A 25,023-nucleotide genomic window follows, 5' to 3' on the forward strand; every position below is an offset into this window, starting at 1 on the left:
AAATATATAAAGGAGAATTATAATATTATTTTAGTCAGATTTTTTCATCATAAACTCAATCTCACTCTTAGAAAACTAATTAGACCCGACCTACACCCGGATTTAAAAAAAATCGACTCAATTAAATTAGGTCGAGTTAGAACGCGTGATCCAGGTGAAATGTCCTATTAGCATTTCCACCCGCGAAGCTAAGCTTAGCTTTGACAATAAATGGTTAAGAGTCGGCCCTGATGCTGGTGCCCTATTTTGATGATCATGTGAAGGACCGTTCATAAATTACTTATCTAAAAGAAGAAAACTATAATCAAAGCGTACGCCCAAGCTTAATTGCTCTCAACTAACATCACAATTTGCATTTACTCAACACAAAAATACTCAAATCACACACTGAAAAAAGAAAAAGTAACCACGCTGAAAACAAGTGATAAGTTAGACCATAAAGGCATCACTAACTAAACTACAAGACTCACAGCAAGAAAAACACTAAGAACAAGCTCAATACAAAAGCAGCCAACCTGTCAGCCCTCCAAAACATACCACCACTCTCATCATCAGCTAACTGATCAGCAGGGTCCTCGTCTGGTGACTCGGCTGGTGAGTCTGAATCCGGTGTCGGTGCCGCCTTGGCCTTCGACTTCGACTTGGCCTTTGATTTGGATTTGGATCCCTTTGGTGCATCTGCTGCCTCCTCTGGGGCAGGGGCCGGTGCTGTGCTAAGGGCCGATGCCTTGAACAACTCTTTAGGCATCAAGACTTTATCGATCGTGTAAATTGCTACCGGCTGCTCGTCGAGCAGAGTCCCTGTTATTTTGACGGTGTTGATCCTGGTCTTTAGAGTCACCTCTTCACCCTCGTTTTGCACGGTGAAATCGAACTTGCTGGCTCCGTCAGTAGCTAATGTGTTCATGAGTCCGTTGTTGGATTTCAACATGGAAAGAGATTGGTACACAGGCACACCAAAGAATTCGAGGAACGATGCTTTCTTAGAAGCTGTCAAGTTCTTGTACTTGGGTAAAAAGGCTTTGAATGGATCGTCCAGAGGGCAGAACACAGTCAATCCTCCATTAACATTATCCTAGAAGCAAGCACCGTAACAACAGATCCATTACGAATTCATTCGGAGGCTATGAAGTATCAAACAAGCAAAATCTCAACAATTTTATATACTAGGGGCAAAGTAAGGACGAGCAAACCAGCACCAACAAAGGAGTAAATAACAAAGCAGATCATTACACTACATTTCCATAGCTACCAGTTCATGCACAAACGACAAGCTTCCAACAAAGCCTATTAATGTAACAATGACTTCAAAGTTGCAACTTCCAACCGTTTACGCCTCTCTATAAACTAACACCATCTTTGAATCAATGTCTACAACAACTGTCTCATACATTTACTGCATGTTGTTTGCTTAGGGTTGTAAACGAGCTGAGTCGAGCTCGACTCGACTCAAAAACTCTAAAATGGAGCTCAACTCAAAAACTTGCGAGCCTAAAATTTTCAAACTCAGCTCGAGTCGAACTCGAAACCATGAATTGAAGCTTGTAAAAGCTCGAAGTGAAAAAAAAATCTTAAACTTAACTCAATTGAAGCCTCAAACTCAAACAGAACCTTAAATACATGAAAAACCTTCTACTACATTTAAAAAAATCAACAGATAAATTTTAATATTATTAATAATTTATATTTTTAAAATAATAAAAACTTAATATATTATATTTTCGAGTAGCACGTGATCTTTTCGAGTCAAGTATCAAGTAACTCGTCTCGTCTCGTTAAGAATTCGAGTCGAACTTGAGCTTGAGTCGAGTGTTTATCGAGCTTTGACTGAGTCGATCTCAATAGCTGGCGATCTATCTCGACTCATTTACAGCCCTATGTCTGATTATAGGATAGTGTTAAATCCAGCACAATAATGAGCATGCTATATAGTCTAGGGTTCCAACACTTTAACGGACATTCAAAATTTGGCATCCAATTGGGTGGAAAAAACAAACAAACCCAGATCTGGATTAGACCTTGTCTAGAAATTTCACAAACAAAAACAAAATTTGAAATTTGAAAAATCTTAAGATGTCATTGTCATGTTCTTGGAGTAAAAATTAGCTCACAACTTTTCAATCACAACTTGCCTTTCTGAAAACTAAAATTAGCCATACTAAAGAGTAAAGAAAACAGTTTCCTATGCCATTATCACAACTTCTCAATGTGCTTTAAAACTATTTCTCCATTGCACACTAAAAGTCTAAAACCCCGCCATCGTCACTCAATCAAACGGCCAAAAATGATTTATTTTTCTACTTTCTACCCCCTTTTCCACAACCTCACATCTTTCTTTCACCTTCTTTTTCACTAGATTGGTTCATGGAAGAATCAAAGAACAAATTTCCAGCTTACCTCATAAGTTCCCATGGCTTCATGATTTTCCAAAAGAGTATCAGCAAACACTTTACATCCATGCGAAGACATAATGCCAGTGATATTCAGCTCACTCGGCCCTGGAGTAGGAGCCTCAGCTACCGCAGAAGGCAAAGCCTTGCTGATCTGAACCACAGATATATTATAAGGAAGCTCCTCCACGGATTTAACAAAAAAAGAATTCAGATTCCCATCATTGTCTTCAGGTCCAAAACCAACTTTCCCACCTTTAAAATCGGTTATATTAACAAACCCAGAAACCCCAGGAGCCACGCCAGTGGCTTGGAACATAGTGGCGGCCAGTGCAGTGCCATCCCTTATTTGGTGAAGCTTCTTGGCACCGAAGTAGTCGAGGAGGACATGGAGGGAAAGGATGTTTTTGACGGTGAAAATGGAAGGGTTTTTGGCTAAGAGGGAAGACATGGAGGCGTTGTCCAAGGCGAGGACCGTGATGGTGGTGCGGCGGTTGATCTCCTGAGCTAAGTGCGTGAGTGTGAGGTAATGGTTGAATGTCGATAAAGATGGGTGCTTTGCTAGTAAACGTGTAATGTTGTGGGCATTTGAGGTTTGGAAGAGGAGAACAAGTGAGAAGATGAGAAGAAGAAGGTGTTGCCTTTGCCCCATCATGCTGTTTCTCTTCCCTTTCCCCATTGATTCTGAGCTCTGTGATGTTTTTGTTTTGGACAAAGGAAGGGAAAGGAAAGCTTCGTAGTGTAGGGTAGTGGCTCTGCTGGCTAAAGCTAAAAGGGCAAGAAAGTTGAGAGGTTTCTGATGAGTAAAAGGGGCTTGGAATGTGGTTAAATTACAATTGCAGCCACTGTGCTGCTGAGTGAGTGGGTTTGGTTTGGAAAAGTGAGACAAGGGGCAGGGTTTAAAATTGGTTGCCCCTTTATGTAACTAATAACTACAGTCTACAGTAAGGGAAATTTGTTCATTCACCCATCAAAATTAATTAAATGGTTTAATTTTTTAAAATATAAAGGTTTATTTGAATATAAAAAACTTCCTTAATGATATAGCACGTTAAGATTATTATTTGTGATATAATTTCATAATATCACGTGTTGATGATAATAAATAAATCTCGTCAGTCGTTAATTATTTATTTATTTTTGTTTAGATAAAGATTTATTCTTTTTTGTTTAGATAAAGAGTTGTACTTCATAAACAAATAAACATTATTCGATGTTTTTCTATGAGAAAGAGTTTATCATAAAGAATAAATAGATTGGTATGGATAGTAAAAGGCTCCCATCTCTTTCTAGAATTGGTTAGGAGTATTTATAGTAGCGTTTAGTGTGTGTGATAGTTTTGAGATCATTACAATTATCTGTAGATCAACTGATAAAACAGATTTGATTGTCAGATATTAAATTTTACTCCACTAGATCATATGGATTTATCGGAGATTTTATCTATATATTATAGTCGATCACTAAACCTTTGTGTTGCAAGATGTGAGCTTTTAGAAAACTTTAGGAGGCGAGAGTTTTATATGAAGACCTTGATTGATAAAACATTAATAATTTCTTGTTGGAGATAAGAAAGTTTTTAAATAAAATATCCTTATATATACTACTATGCATTAAAAATTTAAAAAATAATTTAAAAAATTACAAGATATTGAGTTAAATATTGGTCTATCGTTTTATTTATATAAAACCCTTGTAACGAAACGTTGCTTACTTGTAGTCGATTACATTACACCAAAACCAAACCCCATTTTGCAAGCACAATTTCAATTTATAATATTTAGGTGTATCCAAGATTCTATCTTTTTTAATGTACGAACCAACTTATTTCAATGATTAAATTTTTTTTTATTATTCATATTTTTCAGAGATTACGAATTTAAATACTAACTATTATAGCAAGACGATTGAACATTGATTGTTCATACATTTTTGTAAATACAGTTTTTGTCTACGTGGCAGTCAGAATTCGGCAATTTGACTGACAGAGGTGCCATGTTGATAGTGTCGGCGTAAGATCAAAATAAAGCGGTCATTTTGTTTACCGGAGCGTGGCATTATCGTTGTTTGATGAAAGAAGGAGGGCCACTTGAGTCAAATCAATTAACAATAATGTAAGTCCATGGCTAAATTACACGTTTAGCACTCAAACTATGAGTTTTGATTCGTTTTAGCACCTATACTTTTATTGTTTTCAAAATCATATCTAAAGTTTAATTTTTATTTCATTTTAGTACTTCTATTTAAAATTTAATATTGAGTTTTGAAAACAATTTGAAAATTTAGGTACTAAAATAGACCAATAGTGATAGTTTAAGTACTATATATGTTAAGTTTTTAATGTTAGGATACTAAAATGAAATAAAATTTAAATATTAGGCATGATTTTTGTAAAAAACTAAAAGTTAAAGTATTATAAAGGATCAAAACTGATAGTTTAGATATTAAATGCGTAATTTACCTAAGTTCATATATACGCGGGCCAATGCTACGGCCAAATGAAAGCACAGCACGTGGAAGCCAATGCCCGTCCCCGTGACGTTAGCAAGACCAACACCGACAAAAGGTTTTCAATTTTCATGCTTGTTATTCAAATCCATCCTTCCATTTTTTAATGGAGAGTTTCACCGTAAAATAGTTTAATATAAGATTAAAGAAAAATACGATAAAAATATTATAAACAAATATAACATTTTTTTTTGTTAAACGTAACATAAAATGTTAATTTTTTAATATTTTAAGTTAAACCGAAAATATTAAGAAAAATATAACATTTTCGGTTGTCAATTTAAAATGTTACGAAGAAAGTTTGAATTAAAAAAATATTAAGAAAAAAATTAACAATTTAGGTTGTGGCCAACAAAAATATTATATTTATTTATAACAATTTTAGTAGTGTATTTCCTTAATATTATATTAAACTGTTATACCGTAAAACTCTTCATTTTTCATACTAAATTGAAAATATATATTTTGGTTTTCCATAATGTAAAACATTTTTAGAATTGACTGATATTCGTATATTTAAGTTTTTGGTGGTCAAATATTTTATCTTATCACTTTTAAGACACTATATTTTATTTAACAGCTAATATCTAGACGAGTATAAAACTTTAACTTAAAAAAAATTAAGTTAAAACTATAAAACATTAATTAAAAACTATAAAAAAAATTAATTGTACTTTCTAAAATTTTGAGAGATAAAATTAAATCTTTTAAGAATTCAACAGACTTAGAGTTTGATACGCAACTAAAATAGTTGCCAAAAAGATAAAAGAAAAATATTAGTAATATTTTATAAATAATTAAGGCTCAATACATTTTTAGTGTCTAAATTATATCTAAAAAATATGATTTGGTGCTTAGAAACTTTTTTTTTTGGTTAAAAAGTTACATCTTTTGATGGGCAAAAGTGGCAATAACGTTATAGGGAGTGTTTAATTCTCAAACTAACGTGTTCATCAGATTAATTCTTCACATGGAGTATTTTTTACAGTAGATTTGGGATCTCTCGGCGTCTTTAAGGTTGAATCAGATTTTTTTTAGCGTCTTGCTTGGGATCTCCCGACGTCTTCAAGCATCCTGTTTGGAATCTCCCGACGTTTTGAGGGTGTTGGATTGTTTATAGGGATCTCTAGGAGTCTTTAAGTTATCAAGGAAAAAATTTGGCATTTTTACACAAATATCACCTTAACATAAATTAATTACTTATCAGGCACTGTTTAAGAATATTTTACGGATCTAACAAATTTTTAAATACTTTCTATAAATTTTTTTATAAATTTTATATAAGTTTACTCAGTATATAATTCACCTAAAATATCAGTGGTACACCACTAAATGATGTTTTCATTGTAGCACATTCTCTCTTCTTTTTATAATAATATTTTAGCATCAAAAAGTATCGGTCAAAAATATACCGGAACTTTAGTATAATGTATGATAAAATATATAAATTTTTAGTTTTGTACAACTTAATATTAAATTTCAATTTAATTCAATATTTATAAATTATTAAATCGTTATTGCCGTGCTATTATTTTATAGGTATCTAGGAAAAAAAGAAAAAATATCTCGAAATTATATACAACTTAAATTAAAATTAAATAAAAAATAGTTAACATATATTTACATATAATATATCGAGAAGTGTATTTTACACAAATTTAATGAAATGAAAAGTGTATTTTATCATGAATCTCACACGTTGTAAGATCGAAGTTTATAAGTCTATCCTAAAAGATGTGTATGTCTTGTATTATATTTTAAAATAGTATTTCTTAAAATATTTTATAATTAAATAAATTTATAAAATATCAAAATTTTCATATTATTTAAAATGGTATTCTTAAAATTTTGTTAGATCCGTAAAATATTCTTAAACAGTGTTTAACATGTAATTACTTTATGTTAATGTAATATTTGAGTAAAAAGCCAAATTTTTTTCTTGATTTCACTCAAAGACCCTAGAGATCCCATAAATAATCCAACACCCTCAAGACGCTGAAAATCCCAAACAAGACGCCGAAAGATCCCAAGCAAGACCCAAAAATCAAGTTTTCACACACTGGCTGGTTCATTGACGTGAAACTACGTCGATTGTTCTGAAGAACACTACGAACGATCACCAAATTTTTAGATTTTTCATTGACGTTTTTCATCTATTTCAACGGCTATATAATTATCTGTACGCTACATGACCGTCATAATTAAACTTTCGTCCTACTCCGAACAAAACTCAATCGAAAGTGACTTGTTACCATCGATTTACGATGGATGAGAGGGAGAGAGACAACATGGGATGGAAGCTTGAGTTTTTTTAAAAAATAATTTTTTTATTATTAATTTTTTTTTATTGTAAACACTTAAAATTATAACCTAAAAAACTATTGACACCTAAAAATGTAATAAAAAAACATAAAGTACATATAATTAACAAAAAAGTTTTTTAGATATTAAATTGTATTTTGAAGTATAATTTAATCACTAAAAAATATATTTAGCTAATATTTAATAATTAATATGCGAGGCCATCTCACAATTATTACAAAGCCATAATCCTAATGTTTTTTACTTTTACCCAAAACCATAGTCATAAACTACAAGATACCTACGTTTAAGATACAGATCAAGGGCCTGAAATTGATCCTACCTTCTTCCTACCGCACACGTGTCTTTGATTATATCTACGTAGGCCCTATCACATTCAACTTCCCTTCGCCTATAGGCTATAATTCTCCCAGGTTTACCTTCAGCGCAGGTTGCCCAAAGTCACCAAAAGCATGCACGTGTACCCAATGATGACCTAACCGGGCCGACCCAAACCGGAATTATTATCGAATTCCAAACGATCAAACACGTGTCGAGCCACGATGGTGACAGACGAGGAACTACTTCGGCCCACCCATATAATTCGGAGGCCCACCTTTACCCACCCCATTACCCATTTGATGGAACGCAGTAGAACCATACACGTGTCCTTGATGCTGATGTGCCATCATCGCACCATAAACTCCGCCACCTCCGCCAGCACCGAGAGGCGCGTCTTTATCACGTGCGACCGATATCTTCTCGCCTTCCATCTCCCGGAACCGCTGCAAGTAAACCTTCAAGGGCTCCACGTAATCTTCGAACCCTAACGTGGTCATGGCCCACAAGAGGTCGTCGCCGTTGATGGTCTTCCTCTTCTCCTTCTGACACTTATCGGATCCTTCTCCGGTGATGAAGCTGATGAACTCCGAAACGCATTCTTGTACCGTTTCTTTAGCTTCTTTGGATATCTTGGCGTTGGCGGGCAAAGCCTTTTTCATGATCCTGCCAACGTTGGCGATGGGCAGGAACCTGTCTTGTTCTTTAGGGAAAGAAAGGTGGTCGCTGCAGTTGTTGTTCCCTCCTGCGTTTGAACCGCTGTTTTGAGCTCCTCCCGATTCAGTGTCTGAATCCGCCATGGCTGGAGTTGCTGAGAAAATATGTACGTATACAAGAACTAGGGTTTCAGTCTTTTTGTTAGTTTATGGAGTAGGGTTTTTAAATGGGAAGAAAGGGAGTAGTTCTGTGGTTGACCGAACTGAAGGTTTGCTATAATGGGAAATTGAGGAGAGGACTAAACTGAGGAAAATAAGTAATTTCAGGTCAATTTTTGTTGGAACGAACGCTTGGTACTCTCTCTCTCTCTCTCTCTCTCTCTCTCTCTCACACACACACACACACATAATTATATATAGAGAGAGATATATCATACAAAATAAATATGGCAGTCAAAAGTTTGACCAATAAAAGAAATTTAATGAAATATATTTCAGATTTACAAATTAGGAATAAGCATTGTAAGTCAATTTTTCTAACTTCCAAGTTAATAGATCTAATAAGTATTTGAATTCAAAAAGTAGAGAGAAAACTTAATTGGATAAACATTCAGATTATAGTAAATTGCTTTGTTATTTCTCTTAACTATTAAAGGTTATAAAATAGTCTTTCGGTTAGTATAATATGTTATGTTGTTGAGTTTTCAACTATTAAAAATTATAAAATAATGTTTGTATGGACTTTCAAACAGTGGCTCACTAGTATAATGTTTTAAGCACCTTCTCGACAATATAAAGTAAACGAATATTCGATCTATAAAATACAACTAAAACGTTCTTGGATCAGATTTTATCATATCTCAATCAACATGTTAATGTCTATCTCAGATGATCGCTAATTTTTTAACAGAAAATATGAGTTTAGAACATATAATTAGTCAAATGATCATTTTGTAACTTTTAATAGTCAGAGTACTCAATAAAGCAATGTCCTATAGTCGGGGATCATTTTATAATTTTTAATAGTCGAATGACTCAACAAAACAACGTCCTATAACCGAATGATCATTTTATAACATTTAATAGTAAAAAATCTCAACTAAACAATATCATATAATCGAAATATCATTTATGTATTTTAAACTATCGATTAAAATAATTTTATGAGTTAAATATCTCATCTTTTTTTATCATCAGTATAAATAATATGAACGTAGATGAACGTGGTTAGCACTGGGCCGTTCTTTTACCGATAAGGGTGTCGTTCGTACAGATGAACTACAAGCCGTTAGATAATATTCCAGAATTCGTTTTGAGCCGTTGATATTGTGTCTCTCACGTGATCGGCGGGAACTTTTCCTTTTCAAATCAATAGACTTAACAGCAATAATGTCCAAAATATTTTTGGCGTTTTGAGTGATCAGGTATGTAATAAGGATAATTAAAATACTACTATTATCTTTGGTTTTTTTCCTCGTATTGAATTATTTCAAAATCTTAATTTTTAATTCTGGATATTTTTGTCCGTATTGAATTATTTTAAAATCTTAATTTTAAATTTAAGTTTTTCTTAAAAAATATTATTCTTTATAAAATTTTAAGTTTAAATAATTACGTTTATAAAGTATTATCAATTAATTAAAAATTTTAACATTTATTATAATTACCTTAAATTATTTAAAAAATAAAACTATTTATTCAATACATTTAAAACATTAAATTATATTTACCTTTCCATCTCTTATCTCTTTCATTTTTCTCATTTATTATTATTATTATTCAAAAAGGTCAAATGATGAACTTCACTTTTTGGGTTGGTGTTCCTGTATCCCACCCTACAGATATCGGGTTTATTCCCTTATGTTCACGTTGATTTCTTAAATTTTTACTCTAATAAATTAATTATGATAGTGACACATGTTATTTGATTGAATAATTAAATTAAATTAATAAAATATATAAATAATAAAAATAATTTTTTTAATAATTTGAGATGACTATAATATAGTATCTTTATAATTTTTTTAATCAATTAATAATACATATATCATATAAATATAAATGCTCAAATCTAAAATTTCTAGAAACAATAACATTATCTTTTATTATTAAAATCAATCGCTGAAAAATGAAAAACCCTGGTGAACAAAACCCTAGCGTGCAAAAACCTAATGATGGTGCTCCGCCGGCGGATCCTTCCCTGGTTCCACCCGAAGAACCATCGGATTTCAGTTCTGATGCTATTGTGATGGACGGAATCAGCCTAGAAATCCCTAACGCGTTGGAGATACCTGAATCGCCAATTGAGAATGAGCAAGCATTAAAGAAAGGGAGGAATATGAATTTTGATATGGGAACTGGTATGATGATTGTGGATTCTGTGGGGGAAACTGATAACATCCCTAAGATGGACGAAATTACAGGTGAGGCTAGAACGGGCAAAGTGTCATATAAGAGCGTAGTTTTGGGAGGCTCTATCCATAATAGGGTCTCGGAACGTGTCCCGAGTTTGGATGAAGTCGTGCTGGAAGAGGGGGAAGTTACGGTTGATATCAATGGACCGATCCTTCGGTGGAATTTTTGGAGAAAGTCCATGAGAGGATTGATCAAAGTATGCGAAGGTCGGTCATGTTTGTTTTCTTGGAGCCAAGATTGGTTACAAAACTCTGCTGGATCGAATCAATCAACTATGGAAACACAAGGGAAAATTTCAGGTAGTTGACTTTGATAATGATTACTATATAGTGATGTTTGTGAATGAAGATTAATACACAAGGATAACTATAGGATAACGATAGTGTGTAAATGTGTGTGTTGTGGCACGTAATTTCGTGTAAGTATATATAATTGATACAAATAATATAGTAGTAAGTGAGTTATCGTCTCTATAGGGATCATCGTGAAAAGTGTCTTGAAAGGCCGTTGGATTTCTAGGTTTTTCATTGCCGTTTTTCGACGATTTCAATGGCTACAATTGTCTGTACGTTGCATGGCTGCCACCGTTGAATTCCCCGTCCTGCTCCAAACAAAACTCGACCGGTGGTGATCCTTTCCGTTGATGGTAGGGGATGGAAAGGAGAAAGACGACGTGAGATGGGTGATTTTTTGTTTTTGTTTTTTTTGTAAAAGAATAATACTTTTATTATTAAGACACTTAAAAAATTACTAAAAAATTATAATGATAAACATTTAAAAGTGTAATGGAGAAAATTGTAGGCGCCTAAAAGTATAACGTAAAAATGTTTGACACCTATTGTTAGCAAAATTCTTTATGCACCAAATCGTATTTTGAGGCATAGTTTATGCACTAATAAATTTATTAAGCCTTTTAATATATGGTCACTTTCGTTTTTATTTAATTGAGATATGGTCATCACGGGTTAACTGTTGTTAACTAGGTGACACGATATTTTGGTATAATTACACATTTGATTCATGTTAGAGAATATGACCATATATTATATTTTTTGAAATTAATGAGGAAAAGTAGACAAAACACAAACATAAGTGATTAATCATATAGATAATCCTAATATTTTTATTATTAAAAAATTTTAAAAAATTAAAAATATAACAATAGACACCTAAAAGTAATGGAGAAAACTGTAGGCACTTAAAAGTAGGCATGTAGACGAGCCGAACGAAAACTGTAGGCACCTAAAAGTAGGCATGTAAACGAACTGAACGTTCAGCAAATCGTTTAATCGAAATTTCGTTTATGTTCGTTTATTTATTAAAAGAATGAACATGAACAAGATTTTATGTTCATTTAATTAAATGAATGAATACACAAAAAGTTTGTTCGTTCATTTATGTTCGTGAACGTTGATAATTCGTTCGTTTCTGTTTATTCATTTATGTTTGTTTGTTTATATTCGTTTATGTTCGTTCGTGTTCTCCAGACCCATTTATAACATTAAGACAATACATTTTAACCCTAAATCCATTAATAATTTAAACTCAACTAATTTTAAACCCAAAAAAATTACTCAAATCAATTAAAGAAAATATAAATCCTAAAATTATTTCTAAAGAAAAAAAAAGCAATTTTCAAATATAAACTCAATTAATTATATGTCTCTTTGTTTGTGTTTGTTTATCATTTTAACGAAAGAAAATGAAAAACACGAACAAACTAAATTTCTTAATAAACGAACATGAAAAAGAAATTCAATTTGTTTAGTTATTCTTGTTTGTTCGTTTAAAGTTAAACGAACGAACATGAACATACCCCCATTCGTGTTCGTTTATATGTCTACCTAAAGAAATTCAGTTTGTTTAGTTTTTTGTGTTTGTTCGTTTAAAGTTAAACGAACGAACATAAACATACCCCCGTTCATGTTCGTTTACAGGCCTACCTAAAAGTATAACGGAGAACACGTTAGGCATCTGTTGTTAGCAAAAAATTCTTTAGACACCAAATCGTATTTTGAGGTATACTTTAGGCACTAAAAATGTATTAAGCCTTTAAAATAAAATATAATTTTTTATGAATTAAGGTTTAGGTTTGAGATTGAGCTAAGATTTAATTTTTAATCTAGAATTCGAGTTGAATTTAAATTTTAAGTTTGTGAGATTTTCCTGTCCAGTCAACTTGAATTTTAAATTTTTTAAGACTTTAATGCACCATTGCACCTTAAACTATACTATTTGTACCGAATTGCCACTAAAATATTTTCGTGACGTTTTGCCTCCTTTGTTACCTCAATTGGCCCAATCTGTTAACTCCATTAAAAAATATGTGGGTAAATTACATATTTAGTCCTATTTTGTTTTCAAAATCATCCCTAAACTTAAGTTTTTCTCTTGTTTTGGTTTCCCAAATTCAATTAGACTTATTTTTTAAATTTACAATATATAATAATTCATTTCTATCACATATTTTTTACTCGACATATAAATTTTAATAATATGACAGAAACTTGGCACTTTGAAACACCTTGTAAAGTTTCTACAGCTTTTGTAATTGGCTGATGATTACTGATGGTACATATTCCAAATCAGTTCCGAGTGAGCTTCCTAGAATTTTTAGATGCATGTTTCTGTACATAATATTAACACTCGTGTTTTAAGTTGTGATGCAGAACATTAGAGCAATTTGCATTTCTGATTCGGAAATACCCTTTCCTATGTATATTTCTCTCGGCCTCTGAAACCATCATTAGAACCTACTATTTTTTATGTTTTTTCAAGCACGATTCTGTGTCTTCAAATTGCTTTCTTTCCTGATTGGGGGTTGTGAGTGGGTGTTCTACAGATTCACCAAGTCCCTGAATAATGTCAGTGGATTAATATTGATGTTTCGTTTGGCTTGGCAGCTTTGGCACACTTTGCCTTTGGACATAAGCAGCACCGCAAGTCATTTGCTGCTGCATAAAGGAAACTTCAGCCTAATACCCTGTTGAATTCATTGCCTTCCGTGGCTAATATAAAGGGCACAGGAAGTGGAAATATAATCTCACTCCAGATGGGTCATTTAACAGCCGTTGTTCGGGATGGAAGGGTATCCACCAGCAGTCCTCTTTCTACTGATGCAATCGTGCATGGTTCTCCATTATCTGATGACTCATCTCAACATTTTGACTCTGGAATACTGAATGATTGTGTTAGTAATGGTGAAATTCATAATTCAAGGCCAAAATCTTTGGACAATGCAATATATCTTTTATTAAAATTTTAAATACAAATAACTAAATAGGTTGTATATTATTTACGTTATAATATTATTTATTATTACACATTAAATTTATGTGTTGAGTGAACAAATATGTGATATAAATGGATTCTTATATATTGTAAATTTTAAAAAATAAATCTAATCGAATTTGGGTGACCAAAACAAAAGAAAAACTTGAGTTTAGTGATGATTTTGAAAACAAAAATAGTTGATTGACCAAAATAGAATTTTACGAATAGTTAAGTGATTAAGTATGTAATTTACCCATGTATTTTTTAATAGAGTTAACATACTAAAGCAACTTATGTATCGATTTAAACTTTAGAGGACAAAACGTCTAAAACAAATATTTTAAGAGACAACTCGATATAAATAATATAATTTAAATAACAATAATACATTTAAACCATTTTATAAATTAAATAAAACTCAATAATACTCAACTCGCTTGGACTCATTCAATCCCCTAAACAAGAACAAGTAAATCAAAGTGGAAAACTCCAATCAAACAGTAGAGTACGAACAGTGTTGAAAGTTGAAACAAAAGGGTCAAATGGAAGAGGGCATTACGTTGATCATTATCATCATCATTCACCGCGCCCCCAACTATACATCTTCTGATAATTGACACAGTCACAGCTGCAGTAAAACCCGTCGTCTTGCACCTTCCAATTCACCGGCCTTTGTTTAAGAAGGCGGCAAACTTTACTCCCGTAGCTATAACCATTGGACCTGAAAATATCGAACGCCTTGGTTTTACCGCCTCTCATGAAAACGCAGTTAAAAACCGTTCTGTGCCAGAAGTTGGGGGGTGAAGTGGAACTGGAACTCGCCGCCTTTCCAGATTATGTGCTCTTTAAGATCGTGGGTCTTCGACCTCACGTGCACCGTCAGCGGCGGAGCCCTTCTGGACATCCGGCGGAACTTTAAATTTTCTCTGTTTAATCTCTCTTTGCTCTCTAACTTATCCCTTAATCCTTTTCTTTTCTGCTAACTTTAAATTTTGGGAGGAAAATAACAGTAATGCATTCACTAATTACTACTTACTAGTTTCTATATGCTTTTTATTCAATTATTTTTTGCCATCCCATTTTTATTAATTAGACCTGTCATATGCTTCGATAACCTGCTGTTTCTGATCGTTGATGGGGTAAGCTTGGGTCGTGGTTGGGACACACTTTTTTATATTAACGGGTCCCCCTGTTAACTCACATCAATCACTCACCTTCTGACGCTTTGGCTTGGTTTAGCTGTAAAAGAAAGATTGATCATGGTCATGGGACCAGGCTCGCAAGGACTTTGGTTGGTCCCCAATCTAATCGATCCACTTTCTTTTGTTTTGTTTCAATACCATTTCTCAGGACAAAATGTGGGATGAAATTATAATTCAGAGTTTGTATTATTAGGTTGAGTGGGGACATGCAGTTTTTACAACATACTAGCAAGAAGAAGGCTTATTTCACTTTGATCACTTCTCTTGAGTTGGTTTTGCTGTAGTACTCACATCATCAACATTAGCATCCTTCATGGCGGCCGAAACATCATCTTGCTTATATAACAGGAGATCGGCTGCACTGTCAAATGAGTTCAACGGGCTTTAGTCTTGTTGTCGAAGTGGTTTTATGTGAATTCATTTGGCAAATTAAGTATATCTTACCCGAAAGCCTTGTGATCCTCGATACCGTCGGCTGCCTCCAGGTCTTTCCTGGCTGCAAAGTTGCTAGCAATGACCCGCTTTGCCAATTTCCTTGTTTCGACATCGGTGTACACCTCTGCGAGGTAGAGAAATAGTTGGCCTACGCAGGAAGTTCCGGTTGATATCCAGAATACAGCAAACATGCGGCCGAATGTACTTTGGAAGGTCTCCTCTCCGAAGCCTGTGGTTGTCATGGTAGTAACTGCACAGTAGATACAATCGAAGAAGTCCATTCCTTCGACGGTGAGCAAAACGAAGATCCCGAGGACGAAATGTACCCCCATCGCCATCAACGATATCTTGACCTTATTGTAGTCTATTTTGAGGCTGTCAATCTCTTTAAGGGCTTCCACCGGACCAAATTTTCGAGCCGCACACAGGGCATTAACCATCACCATTTGCTGCTTCACGACCAAGTACTTTGCAGCTATCTTCAATGCTATTCCGAACAGAAACATCCCTACGGTTACGAAAATGCTGGTCACGACTCGCACATCGAAACTGTGAGGGAAAGGTCTCCGTTACCAACAGTGGTCATTGTGGTGACACAATAGTACAGTGAATCAACGAAATCGTTCGTTTTTTTTCCCTCCGATATCCTCCTCCAACGCATTAAAGCATATGGTTCCAATAGTCAAGTAGACGGCAAAGTATATGCCAAGCCATTTAAGATCAGGGATCTCGGACCCAAGAGTATCCGGAGGGGCACACTTTGCAGCGACCATAGTCGTTTTGCAGCCCCGAAAGCTTCTTTTCTCGGGAGCATGTTCATCATTTGTTAACTTCGCTTGCGTAGCATTGTTTGAAGCCATTGAATCGATCGAGTCGAAGTGATCCAGCACTAAGATTACCTGCAAGAAGCATTACAACATAGAATTTCAGATTTAGATAAACTGAAATACAGCTATCGAAACTAACCTGGTATTAAGCTCAGGTTCTTCACTAACAAGCTCGTAAAGAGAACCTCGGAAAATTCAACGGAGACGGAAGCGACTTACCGCAGAAAGCAAGTTTGCAATCCAATATAAAACGCTTAGAATTAGAGGGAACTTTGGATCCAAATGCATTTGGAAAGTTCCTAGAAGATTCATGCTGATGTCATTTTCTGTTTTTGGTATGTGCTTAGGATTATGGGAAATTTCGTATGCACATCCAAAATGAGAAATTCCAATATTTCATGCTATGTTAAGAACACAAGTCCAAAATGAGAAATTTCAATACTAGATGAGTGTCTCTCAAATGCTGGACTTGTGTTCATGAAGTCGAATCTGAAGATCAAAACATGACATCATATACAGTGGACTTGTGTTCATGAAGTCCAATCTGAAGATCGAAACATGACATCATATACATTCGAGAGCACGAAATAGCTTGCCATTCAAGTTCGAAAAGTGTGTATATTGCTTTTTTGCTTGCATAACAACCTTTCCATTTGCACAAGAACCAGCTAACTGGTAAAATGGCAAACAGTTCATACTTTAAACTCTACCAGAAGTTGCTAAGAATCTCCATTGCGAAATACATTCACATGTGTGAAGTTCAATTCAATTTGATGAAGTCGGAGTACTCGATAACTCACACAGTGATCTATAAGTGATTAAAAGTTCGCATTATAGGTTTAAAGATTAGTTGTAAGAACATTCGCCTCATTCCTCCAATAGAGGCTGGGCTAATACTGGAGTTTAACTAACCTTCCATTACATATAATGTTTCTATGAGGTCCTAGTTTCACCGGATTGAGCTTCGGTTATATCGGATACCGACAAGGTTCCGGAATGGTCAACATCGAGATCCTCGAATTCCTCCAAGATAAGTGAAATATCATTTTGGCAAATCTTCCCCATTTCTTTAAGTTTGAATAGAACAAACTCCGCTGCTCTGCAAAAATAAAGCAGAGAAAACAAGTTGATGTCAATTACGCATGCGACTAAAGATAGAGCTGATAAAAAGAAAGCTAAGTTCATAATCTGCAAAATATTTACACGACGACTCCATCGTCATCAATATCAGCAGCCTCCAAATCTACTTGTGTTGTTTTTCGAGTAAGAACCCATTTCACCAGTGCTCTTTGTCTGTTCTCTGTATTTACCTCGGCGACGTAGAGAAAGAACTGAGCCAAGCATATAGTGCTAGCTAATATCCAAAATACAGCAAAAATACGTCCCCCTTCAGTTGAAAAGCTTTTATCTCCATATCCCAAGGTTGTAATTGTAGAACAAGCACAGTAAAACCCGTCGATGAGGTCTAAGTTCTCGACTTTATGTAGGAAGACGATCCCGGTTAAAATAAGCACAATAAGAAGGATCAATGTTGTATAAAACTTGTATTTCACACGTTTAGTCTCAATCTCCTTTAGAACCTCAAATTCACCAGCTTTTTTATACATGTTTAAGGCTTTAACCAGCAATACCTCTTCCTTCTCCGCCAAGTAGTCAGCAGCTTTGCCAAGCACAAATCCGATTAGAGCCATTCCTGTGAAGACGAAAGCACAGGCTAGCAGTTTCGCGAGGTCGCTGTTAGGAACGAGGTCACCATATCCGACGGTGGTCATCGTAACGACACAGAAATAAGCAGCATCAAGAATTCCATTAGTTTTATCTCCTCTGATTTGGTTCTTGATTGTATAAAAGCAAAGGGTGCCTATACCCAAGTATAATGTCAAAACTACGGAAACCTTCTTGATATTTATGTTAAGTCTCCCGAAAATGGACTCGGAACGCGGAAGTGCTTCTTCTCCGTTAGGATCAGTCGGACCAATATCCGCAAACGGAGCACTTCGAACACGTCGAAGCCGCCTTCTCCGCTTCGGTCCATCCCCATTACTCTTTCGAGTTTTCGGGGTTGCTACTTCTGATAGCAAAGGCTGGTCTGCATCATTACAGGCCATTGGGAAGATTCAGCAGGCATAAATCACTACCGGGAACCCTGCACTTGTCAGAAAACTGGACTTAAAGTAACCAAATGGTACCACAAATTTAAAGTTATTGGTTCTTTTTAGTTTTTGTTTCAAAGGTGAAGTAGATCTACTCCACCACCAAAATTTAAAGTTTCGTTAAATTACAATAAATTCATCCCAATTCGATGCTCTTTGGTCCAATCTGAAATTTTTCAATCTTACATAACCCCTTCACCACTGATCACTAAAGCATCCCAAGACAAAGATGTATTCCAAAATAAGTAACTTAAAGCTCATATTTTTTCATACAAAACTGGCTCTGCCATGAAAGTTTACGATAAAGCTCAGATCCCAAACTGAAACTAATACAAACAAAGATCTAGCAGGAAAATGATAAATTTCTGGAGACTTACCTTGGAAAACTGTTTTTTTTTTTGGTATTGTGTGTGTGATTGGGAGGGGGGGGGGAGAGAATTAGGATAGCAGAAGCTTTTGGAATTTGTTAGAAGATCCAAAGTAGTTATCAGTTGACTGTTGATTGTTTTATCGTTTTTGTCAATATCTATTTTACAGCTGAAACTTGGTACATGTACATACCACCATTGATCGAGACTGGAGGAGATATATTATATTAATAGTGTAATGCCACTTTTTGTACATAAATTAAAATAAAAGAAGCGATAATTTAACTTTAGACATTGATAATGATATATGATAATATAATTAAATTACCATCTTTGCTGTTAAATCCAACAAAACGGGCCTCCACAGAAGAGAACCAAACTCAATTTTCCAGGTATTGTGGAATTGGGTTGTTACGTTAACATGTTCTGACCCTTTTTTTCTTTGAGATTTTCTGTATTTCCCGAGTGCCAAATAAGAGGAGAACTGAAGCCACGTTACATAGATTCTACTTCACCTAAAAATATTGATGTGACTGTTAAAAAAATTGATATAATTATATATTTATTTTAATATTTATATATTATATTAATTTGATTCTATTTTAATTTAATTTAATAAAAAATTAATCCTTTAATTAGATTGCGACATGCATGTCATCATTACAAAAGGATTTTCTATGTCAGCAAAACAATCCATTACATGGTGCTCGCTGCTTGCTGTTGACTTAGTTATGATTGGCTTGTTTACATGTTCTACTTCCACTCCATTTTCTCATGGTTTCTTTTCTTGTAACATTCCAGTTCCAGCTAAAGCACTTGAATCTTACCTCGATCTCAGGAAGAAAGTGGAAGAACATGTGACGGTGAGTGCAGTTCTTATTTATGTAGCTTCTAGTGTTCTAGTTTGCCCACCTATCTTTTGGTTTTTCTTCTTTATATTAGTAGTAACCTTTCTTTATTTCTTGCTTTATCTTATATTGAAGGAATTTACTGAACCAACCTCAGATAAGCTTCTTCCTGATTTGCATCCCCAAGAACAACATGTTTTCACACTTGTCCTTGATCTGAATGAAACATTACTTTATACGGATTGGAAGGTATGTATTTGACATAATTTATTTTTCATTCTCCTTTATAAAATCTAAACTTTTTTTTGATAGTCTGAATTCTGAAGCTCTTGTTCAAATGTTTGTAATTCTTTTTCTTTTTTCCCGTTTTGGTTTACAAAGCGAGAGAGAGGCTGGCGTACCTTCAAAAGACCTGGAGTTGATGCCTTTTTGGAACATATGGCAAAATTCTACTAAATTGTCGTCTATTCTGACCAGATGAACATGGTAATTTGAATATTTTTCATTGTGACGACCATTTATAATGCCTAAGTGATTGGTAACTGATGATGCCTGAATTTACTTATTTGTTTGTTCTGGTTTGTGCAGTATGTCGATCCTGTTTGTGAAAGGTTGGATCCTAACCATTATATACGATATAGGCTATAGAGGGGTGCTACTAAATATCAGGATGGAAAACATTGCAGAGTAAGAAGTTTTCTGCTAGATCAAGTCCCATGATATTTGTTAATCTATGAGACAGTCGGTTAGAGCTGATACTTCAAAATGAGTAACAAGTAGTCCCTATTTTCAGGATCTTTCAAAGCTTAACAGGGATCCAGCCAAGATTCTGTATGTGAGTGCTCATGCATTTGAATCTAGCCTTCAACCAGAAAATTGTGTCCCTATTAGGCCGTATAAGCTTGAGACAGATGATACAGTACTTTTGGATCATATTCCATTTCTTGAATGTGAGTCCGATTAGCTTTGTTTGTTTAGATGTTTTCCATGTTCTTTTGTTGATTTTAGTACCATCTGTTTTTGGCCGTCCGGCGTCCGCAGATGTGGCCCGCAATAGTCCAGCTGATATCAGACAAGTACTCCAATCTTATGAAAGAAAATATATTGCAAAGGAGTTCCTCGAGCGTTCTAAAGAGTATCAAAGGTGAAGTATATTTCTCTTTCTGCATTATAACATCGATAATTGTAGTCACATACATCATTATTAAAATATTGTTGAAGAACGTTTTGATTTGGGGGCAACGATGATGGCACAGGAGAATGCAAGGACAGAGGCAGCAAGGTCGTTTCTGGCTTCGATGAGGAAAGAGTCTTGTATAGTCGAATGAATCATGGATTTTCCAGAAATCATAGGTTGGAGTTATGTATAGTTTATGATTGCAGATTTCAGAAATCCTTCTGCAGGATGAATCCTAAAGAACATGGGATTTGAGGGCTAATTCATTTCCTGCTCTGTTTCGTGGGATCTTTGGAACAAATTAATAGGCTTTTGGGGTCTTATTTTAGCTCTGCCTAATGATCCTACATCCCTTTTCAGCTCCTGGTTTGATTTGAGGGCTAATTCATTTATATGGAGGTTTATTCCGGAGGTAGTTTTTTGGTCATTTTGGAAGTTGAGGAATGACATTGTTTTTGAAAAGGGAAAGTTGGACAGATCCGTTTTTCATTGTTAGATTCAGATTAGCCAAATGGTTTCTAGCAAAGTATCCTTTTGTCCCTATTTAGGTGGATTTCTTAATTTGAGACCCTTGCTTGGTTGACAAATTTACTGGTTTTAAGGATCAGAACAGGCCTATACTATGCTGGAGTCCTCCCCCGTTCATTTCTTTAAGATGAATCTGTTAGTAGTGTTGGGATGATAGGTGGAATAGGGGTATTCTTAGAGATTATGGAATGGTTCTATTCTTATATCTTTTTCAGAGAATGTTGGTCCTAGCCCTCCCCTATAGCAGAATTGAAAGCCATCAAGAAAGGTATCGACATCTTTGTCTCCTCAGAATGGGTGTTGAAGGATAAGCTGATTATTGAGAATGATTGCAAATCAGCAGTGGATTGGATTAAAGTTCTTTCTTCGGTTCCTATTTTTCTTACAAATCTAGTTAAGGAGATTGTGTATATTGTTTCAGATAAAGAGATGATTGTAAGGTTGATACGTAGGTGTTGTAATTGTGAGGCTGATAAGCTAGTAAAGGAGGGGATTGGGTGATTGTAAGCTTTGTTTTTAGTTGTTTAGTTGTTTTGTGTGTTTTAGAGAACTTTTGTAACAGGGGTTTGTTTAAGTCTTATGTAATCGGTTTATCAATAATATTTTGAGGTACTCTTTTCCTCCTTCAGCTAGACGGTTCTTGTCTTAGGGCCAAGGACTTCTATGAGGGAGGTTTTTAATTAGGGCTGTTCAAGTTTTCCCCTCCAGTTTTGCCAGTTCAGAAGCCATTTTCTTGGGGGGGGATCATAAATAGATGAAACTGCATCATTTAAATGTCTGCCCAAATGTAGGCAAAGCTTCCACTATTTCCAACTTGTTGATAATCATTTAAATGCCTGATTGTGATGCTTAGGCGTTTGATGCATTATGGTTGGTTCACACGTCGCTCTTTGCCAACGACTTTGAAAGTGTGAAATGGTTGTGGTCTTTGCAGTTGGATCCACCTTCACGGCAAATCGAACTGGAAGGTGGTTCCCCACTTGACTTTGATTGACTTGCATGCGTTTGATCGGAACGGAACATGTTGCGTTCCTTCCCACAGTGAACCCCACGGCAAGCTTTTATTAAAGCTTTGACAATTAACCGAACGATTAATAGAAATAATTTAGGGTAAACTACAAAATGGCCCCTGAACTTTTAAAAAACTTTTATATTTATTTTGTATAAGTCAACAAACTCTTAGGATCTGTTACATAATTGTCAAAAATTTAATTTACTATTATTTCTATGCTATTTGAGTTAGGATTATCGCGTGAATCCTAAAAATTTTGTTAAAAACTTTTAATTTCAATTATCATCGTCTTACTGTACTTTTCATGCCTTTATTTTGTAATAACACATTTCCCTTTTTTAAGCAACACTGTGTCATGAGGGGAAAGAGTAAAAGGTTAAAACTTTCAAGTCTAATTCTAAATCATAAACATTACATCCCCAAATTTGATAATTTTTCCAAACCAATCCCTAAAATTAACAATTTTACAGTTTCATGACATCAAAAAGATCAAAAACCAAAAGAAACAATAAGAATTAAAAAAATTAAAGATTAAATTAAAGAATATTACTTTTAATGGCTAAAAAATGTACTCTGTTAAAATATTTTGTGGAAATCATTTTGGTGTACTAATTTTTCCCCATGTGTCTATCACGTCCATTTCCTAGTACTTTCCGTTTCATCTTGCAGTACAGACAAGGACAAAAAACCCTCCCTTCTCTCTAGTTTCTATATAACCAGTTATGTAAAAAGCTCGACTCAAACACAGTCTCTTCCGATGAAACTCCCGCGTTTTCTCTTCTTCTTCTTCCTCTCCCTCTCCTTTTTCCTCTCTGCAACCTGCCATGGCGGCAACGACGACGACGACGACAAGGCAGCCGGTGAGAGCAACGAGGCTTCTCATAACCTGCGTTCGAAATCCCTGATCCTGGTAAAGATATGGTGCTTGATCCTGGTGTTTACGGGCACCTTCATCGGTGGGGTGTCGCCCTATTTCCTAAAGTGGAACCAGGGTTTTCTGGTTCTGGGAACGCAGTTTGCCGGCGGGGTGTTTCTGGGGACTGCTATGATGCATTTCCTGAGCGATGCTAATGAGGCTTTCGGCGATTTGACGACTGAAGAATACCCTTTCGCGTTCATGTTGGCTTGTGCTGGATACCTGTTCACAATGCTTGCTGACTGCGTCGTTTCTCATGTGTATGGGAAACATCAGGGTTCATTTAACAATGGGGATCTAGAGCTTCGAGGTAAAGAGTAAAACAAACACTTGTTTTTGTGTTGTCGTGTACTGTTTAAGAAATTGAGGTTGAGTAATAGATACAGGCAGGCAGCTTCATGTGGAACAAACAAGAGATGAGGAATCCAAGGTCTAATCAGGTCCCACGTAACTAAGAATTTTCAATTAAAGTAAATTTGTTAGGTGAGGGAAGGAGAAATGTTGCGTGTTCTCCTTTATTGGGCATGTCTTGTTTGATTAACTTAATTACATTGGAAAAAGCATTCACAAAAAGACTTGTGTTGCTCTTAAGTCAGTCAAGTTCTGAGTTCTTAATACGGATTAGGGAAATCGGTTTAGTGACAAAATATTCAGTTAGGAGTAAGTAAAATTCAACCCAACTTTTTTTTGAATTATGAGTTGTTTAAGTATATTTAGTTTTTATTTCGAATTTTGAGTTTGAATCAAATTAATTTATAAAGTTGGAATAATCAAAATCAAAATCAAAACGATTTCTTTTTTGTCTGTGGGTTAAGTAATTTGATTTTAAGAAAAATAATATTACAAATCTTACTTTATAAAATAATATATTTATAATAAATATATTTTTAATTATGCTTTCATTTTCTTATCTCAATACTTTTATGGTCTGAAATGAATTCCAGGGGCTGAGAAGAGCAAAACTCATCCTCATGTTCATGGCGATCCACCGGTATGCTATAATGACCTGAAAAAAAAAACTATAGGTTTTTCTAAGAAACGATCTAGGCCGATGTTTTTGACAGTGGTTTATGCCTTTTGTAGGTAGGTAATGGCACGGATACGGCTTGTGCACAGTCTTCGTCGCTCGCAAACGCGAGTTCTTATGGAGATAGCGTTCTTTTGATCATAGCGTTGTGCTTCCATTCAGTTTTCGAGGGCATAGCAATCGGAGTTGCAGAGACCGAAGCTGATGCTTGGAGAGCCTTGTGGACAATCTCCTTGCACAAGATATTTGCAGCGATTGCAATGGGGATAGCACTACTCCGAATGATACCAGATCGTCCGTTGTTGTCGTGCATAGCTTATGCGTTTGCATTCGCCATCTCAAGTCCTGTTGGGGTGGCCATCGGGATCGTTATAGATGCCACGGCTCAGGGTGCTGTGGCCGACTGGATCTTTGCCATATCCATGGGGTTAGCCTGCGGAGTTTTCATCTATGTGTCGATAAATCATCTGCTGTCTAAAGGTTACATGCCCCTGAAGACGGTTTCTGTCGACACACCACACCACAAGTTTTTGTCTGTCTTGTTAGGTGTCGGGGTGATCGCTGTCGTAATGATCTGGGACACTTGAAGGAATTTCAAACTTTTGGGAATGTCGAAAGTAGATCGAATGATATGGAATCGGACAGATG

The 25,023-nt window shown here is 35.1% G+C and overlaps 5 protein-coding genes and 2 pseudogenes across 5 annotated transcripts in view; 3 read left to right on the forward strand and 4 right to left on the reverse strand.

The window, feature by feature from the left end:
- LOC120126558 (nudix hydrolase 10-like) overlaps nucleotides 1-2,543 on the forward strand; it is a 28,447-nt gene extending 25,904 nt beyond the window's left edge. Inside the window, exon 11 of the mRNA XM_039144720.1 lies at nucleotides 2,421-2,543. The gene's annotated coding sequence lies outside the window, so the exon portion shown is untranslated. The remainder of the gene's footprint in view (nucleotides 1-2,420) is intronic.
- LOC120126557 (fasciclin-like arabinogalactan protein 1) lies at nucleotides 302-3,154 on the reverse strand. The gene is made up of 2 exons (XM_039144719.1): nucleotides 2,398-3,154; nucleotides 302-1,075 (listed from the first exon to the last, which is right to left on the reverse strand). The coding sequence occupies exons 1-2, from the start codon at nucleotides 3,067-3,069 to the stop codon at nucleotides 467-469; spliced, it is 1,281 nt and encodes a 426-aa protein (XP_039000650.1). The 5' UTR covers nucleotides 3,070-3,154; the 3' UTR covers nucleotides 302-466.
- Nucleotides 3,155-7,426: 4,272 nt separating this feature from the next.
- On the reverse strand, nucleotides 7,427-8,560 carry LOC120126385 (nuclear transcription factor Y subunit B-1-like). Its single transcript, XM_039144596.1, has one exon. It carries the CDS (start codon nucleotides 8,336-8,338, stop codon nucleotides 7,781-7,783), a length of 558 nt encoding a protein of 185 aa, XP_039000527.1. The 5' UTR covers nucleotides 8,339-8,560; the 3' UTR covers nucleotides 7,427-7,780.
- A 6,691-nt stretch (nucleotides 8,561-15,251) lies between these two features.
- Nucleotides 15,252-17,042, reverse strand: LOC120126496 (annotated as a pseudogene).
- On the reverse strand, nucleotides 16,902-18,995 carry LOC120126595 (two-pore potassium channel 1-like). Its single transcript, XM_039144756.1, has 3 exons — nucleotides 18,877-18,995; nucleotides 17,550-18,492; nucleotides 16,902-17,445 (listed from the first exon to the last, which is right to left on the reverse strand). Exons 2-3 carry the CDS (start codon nucleotides 18,452-18,454, stop codon nucleotides 17,280-17,282), a joined length of 1,071 nt encoding a protein of 356 aa, XP_039000687.1. The 5' UTR covers nucleotides 18,455-18,492; nucleotides 18,877-18,995; the 3' UTR covers nucleotides 16,902-17,279.
- A 540-nt stretch (nucleotides 18,996-19,535) lies between these two features.
- On the forward strand, nucleotides 19,536-21,084 carry LOC120126596 (annotated as a pseudogene).
- Nucleotides 21,085-23,149: 2,065 nt separating this feature from the next.
- On the forward strand, nucleotides 23,150-24,980 carry LOC120126566 (zinc transporter 11-like). Its single transcript, XM_039144726.1, has 3 exons — nucleotides 23,150-23,658; nucleotides 24,293-24,339; nucleotides 24,432-24,980. Exons 1-3 carry the CDS (start codon nucleotides 23,190-23,192, stop codon nucleotides 24,960-24,962), a joined length of 1,047 nt encoding a protein of 348 aa, XP_039000657.1. The 5' UTR covers nucleotides 23,150-23,189; the 3' UTR covers nucleotides 24,963-24,980.
- Nucleotides 24,981-25,023: the final 43 nt, after the last annotated feature.

Source organism: Hibiscus syriacus, unplaced genomic scaffold (assembly GCF_006381635.1).
Source record: "Hibiscus syriacus cultivar Baekdansim isolate YM2019G1 unplaced genomic scaffold, ASM638163v2 tig00110458_pilon, whole genome shotgun sequence".
Lineage (NCBI taxonomy): Eukaryota > Viridiplantae > Streptophyta > Magnoliopsida > Malvales > Malvaceae > Hibiscus > Hibiscus syriacus.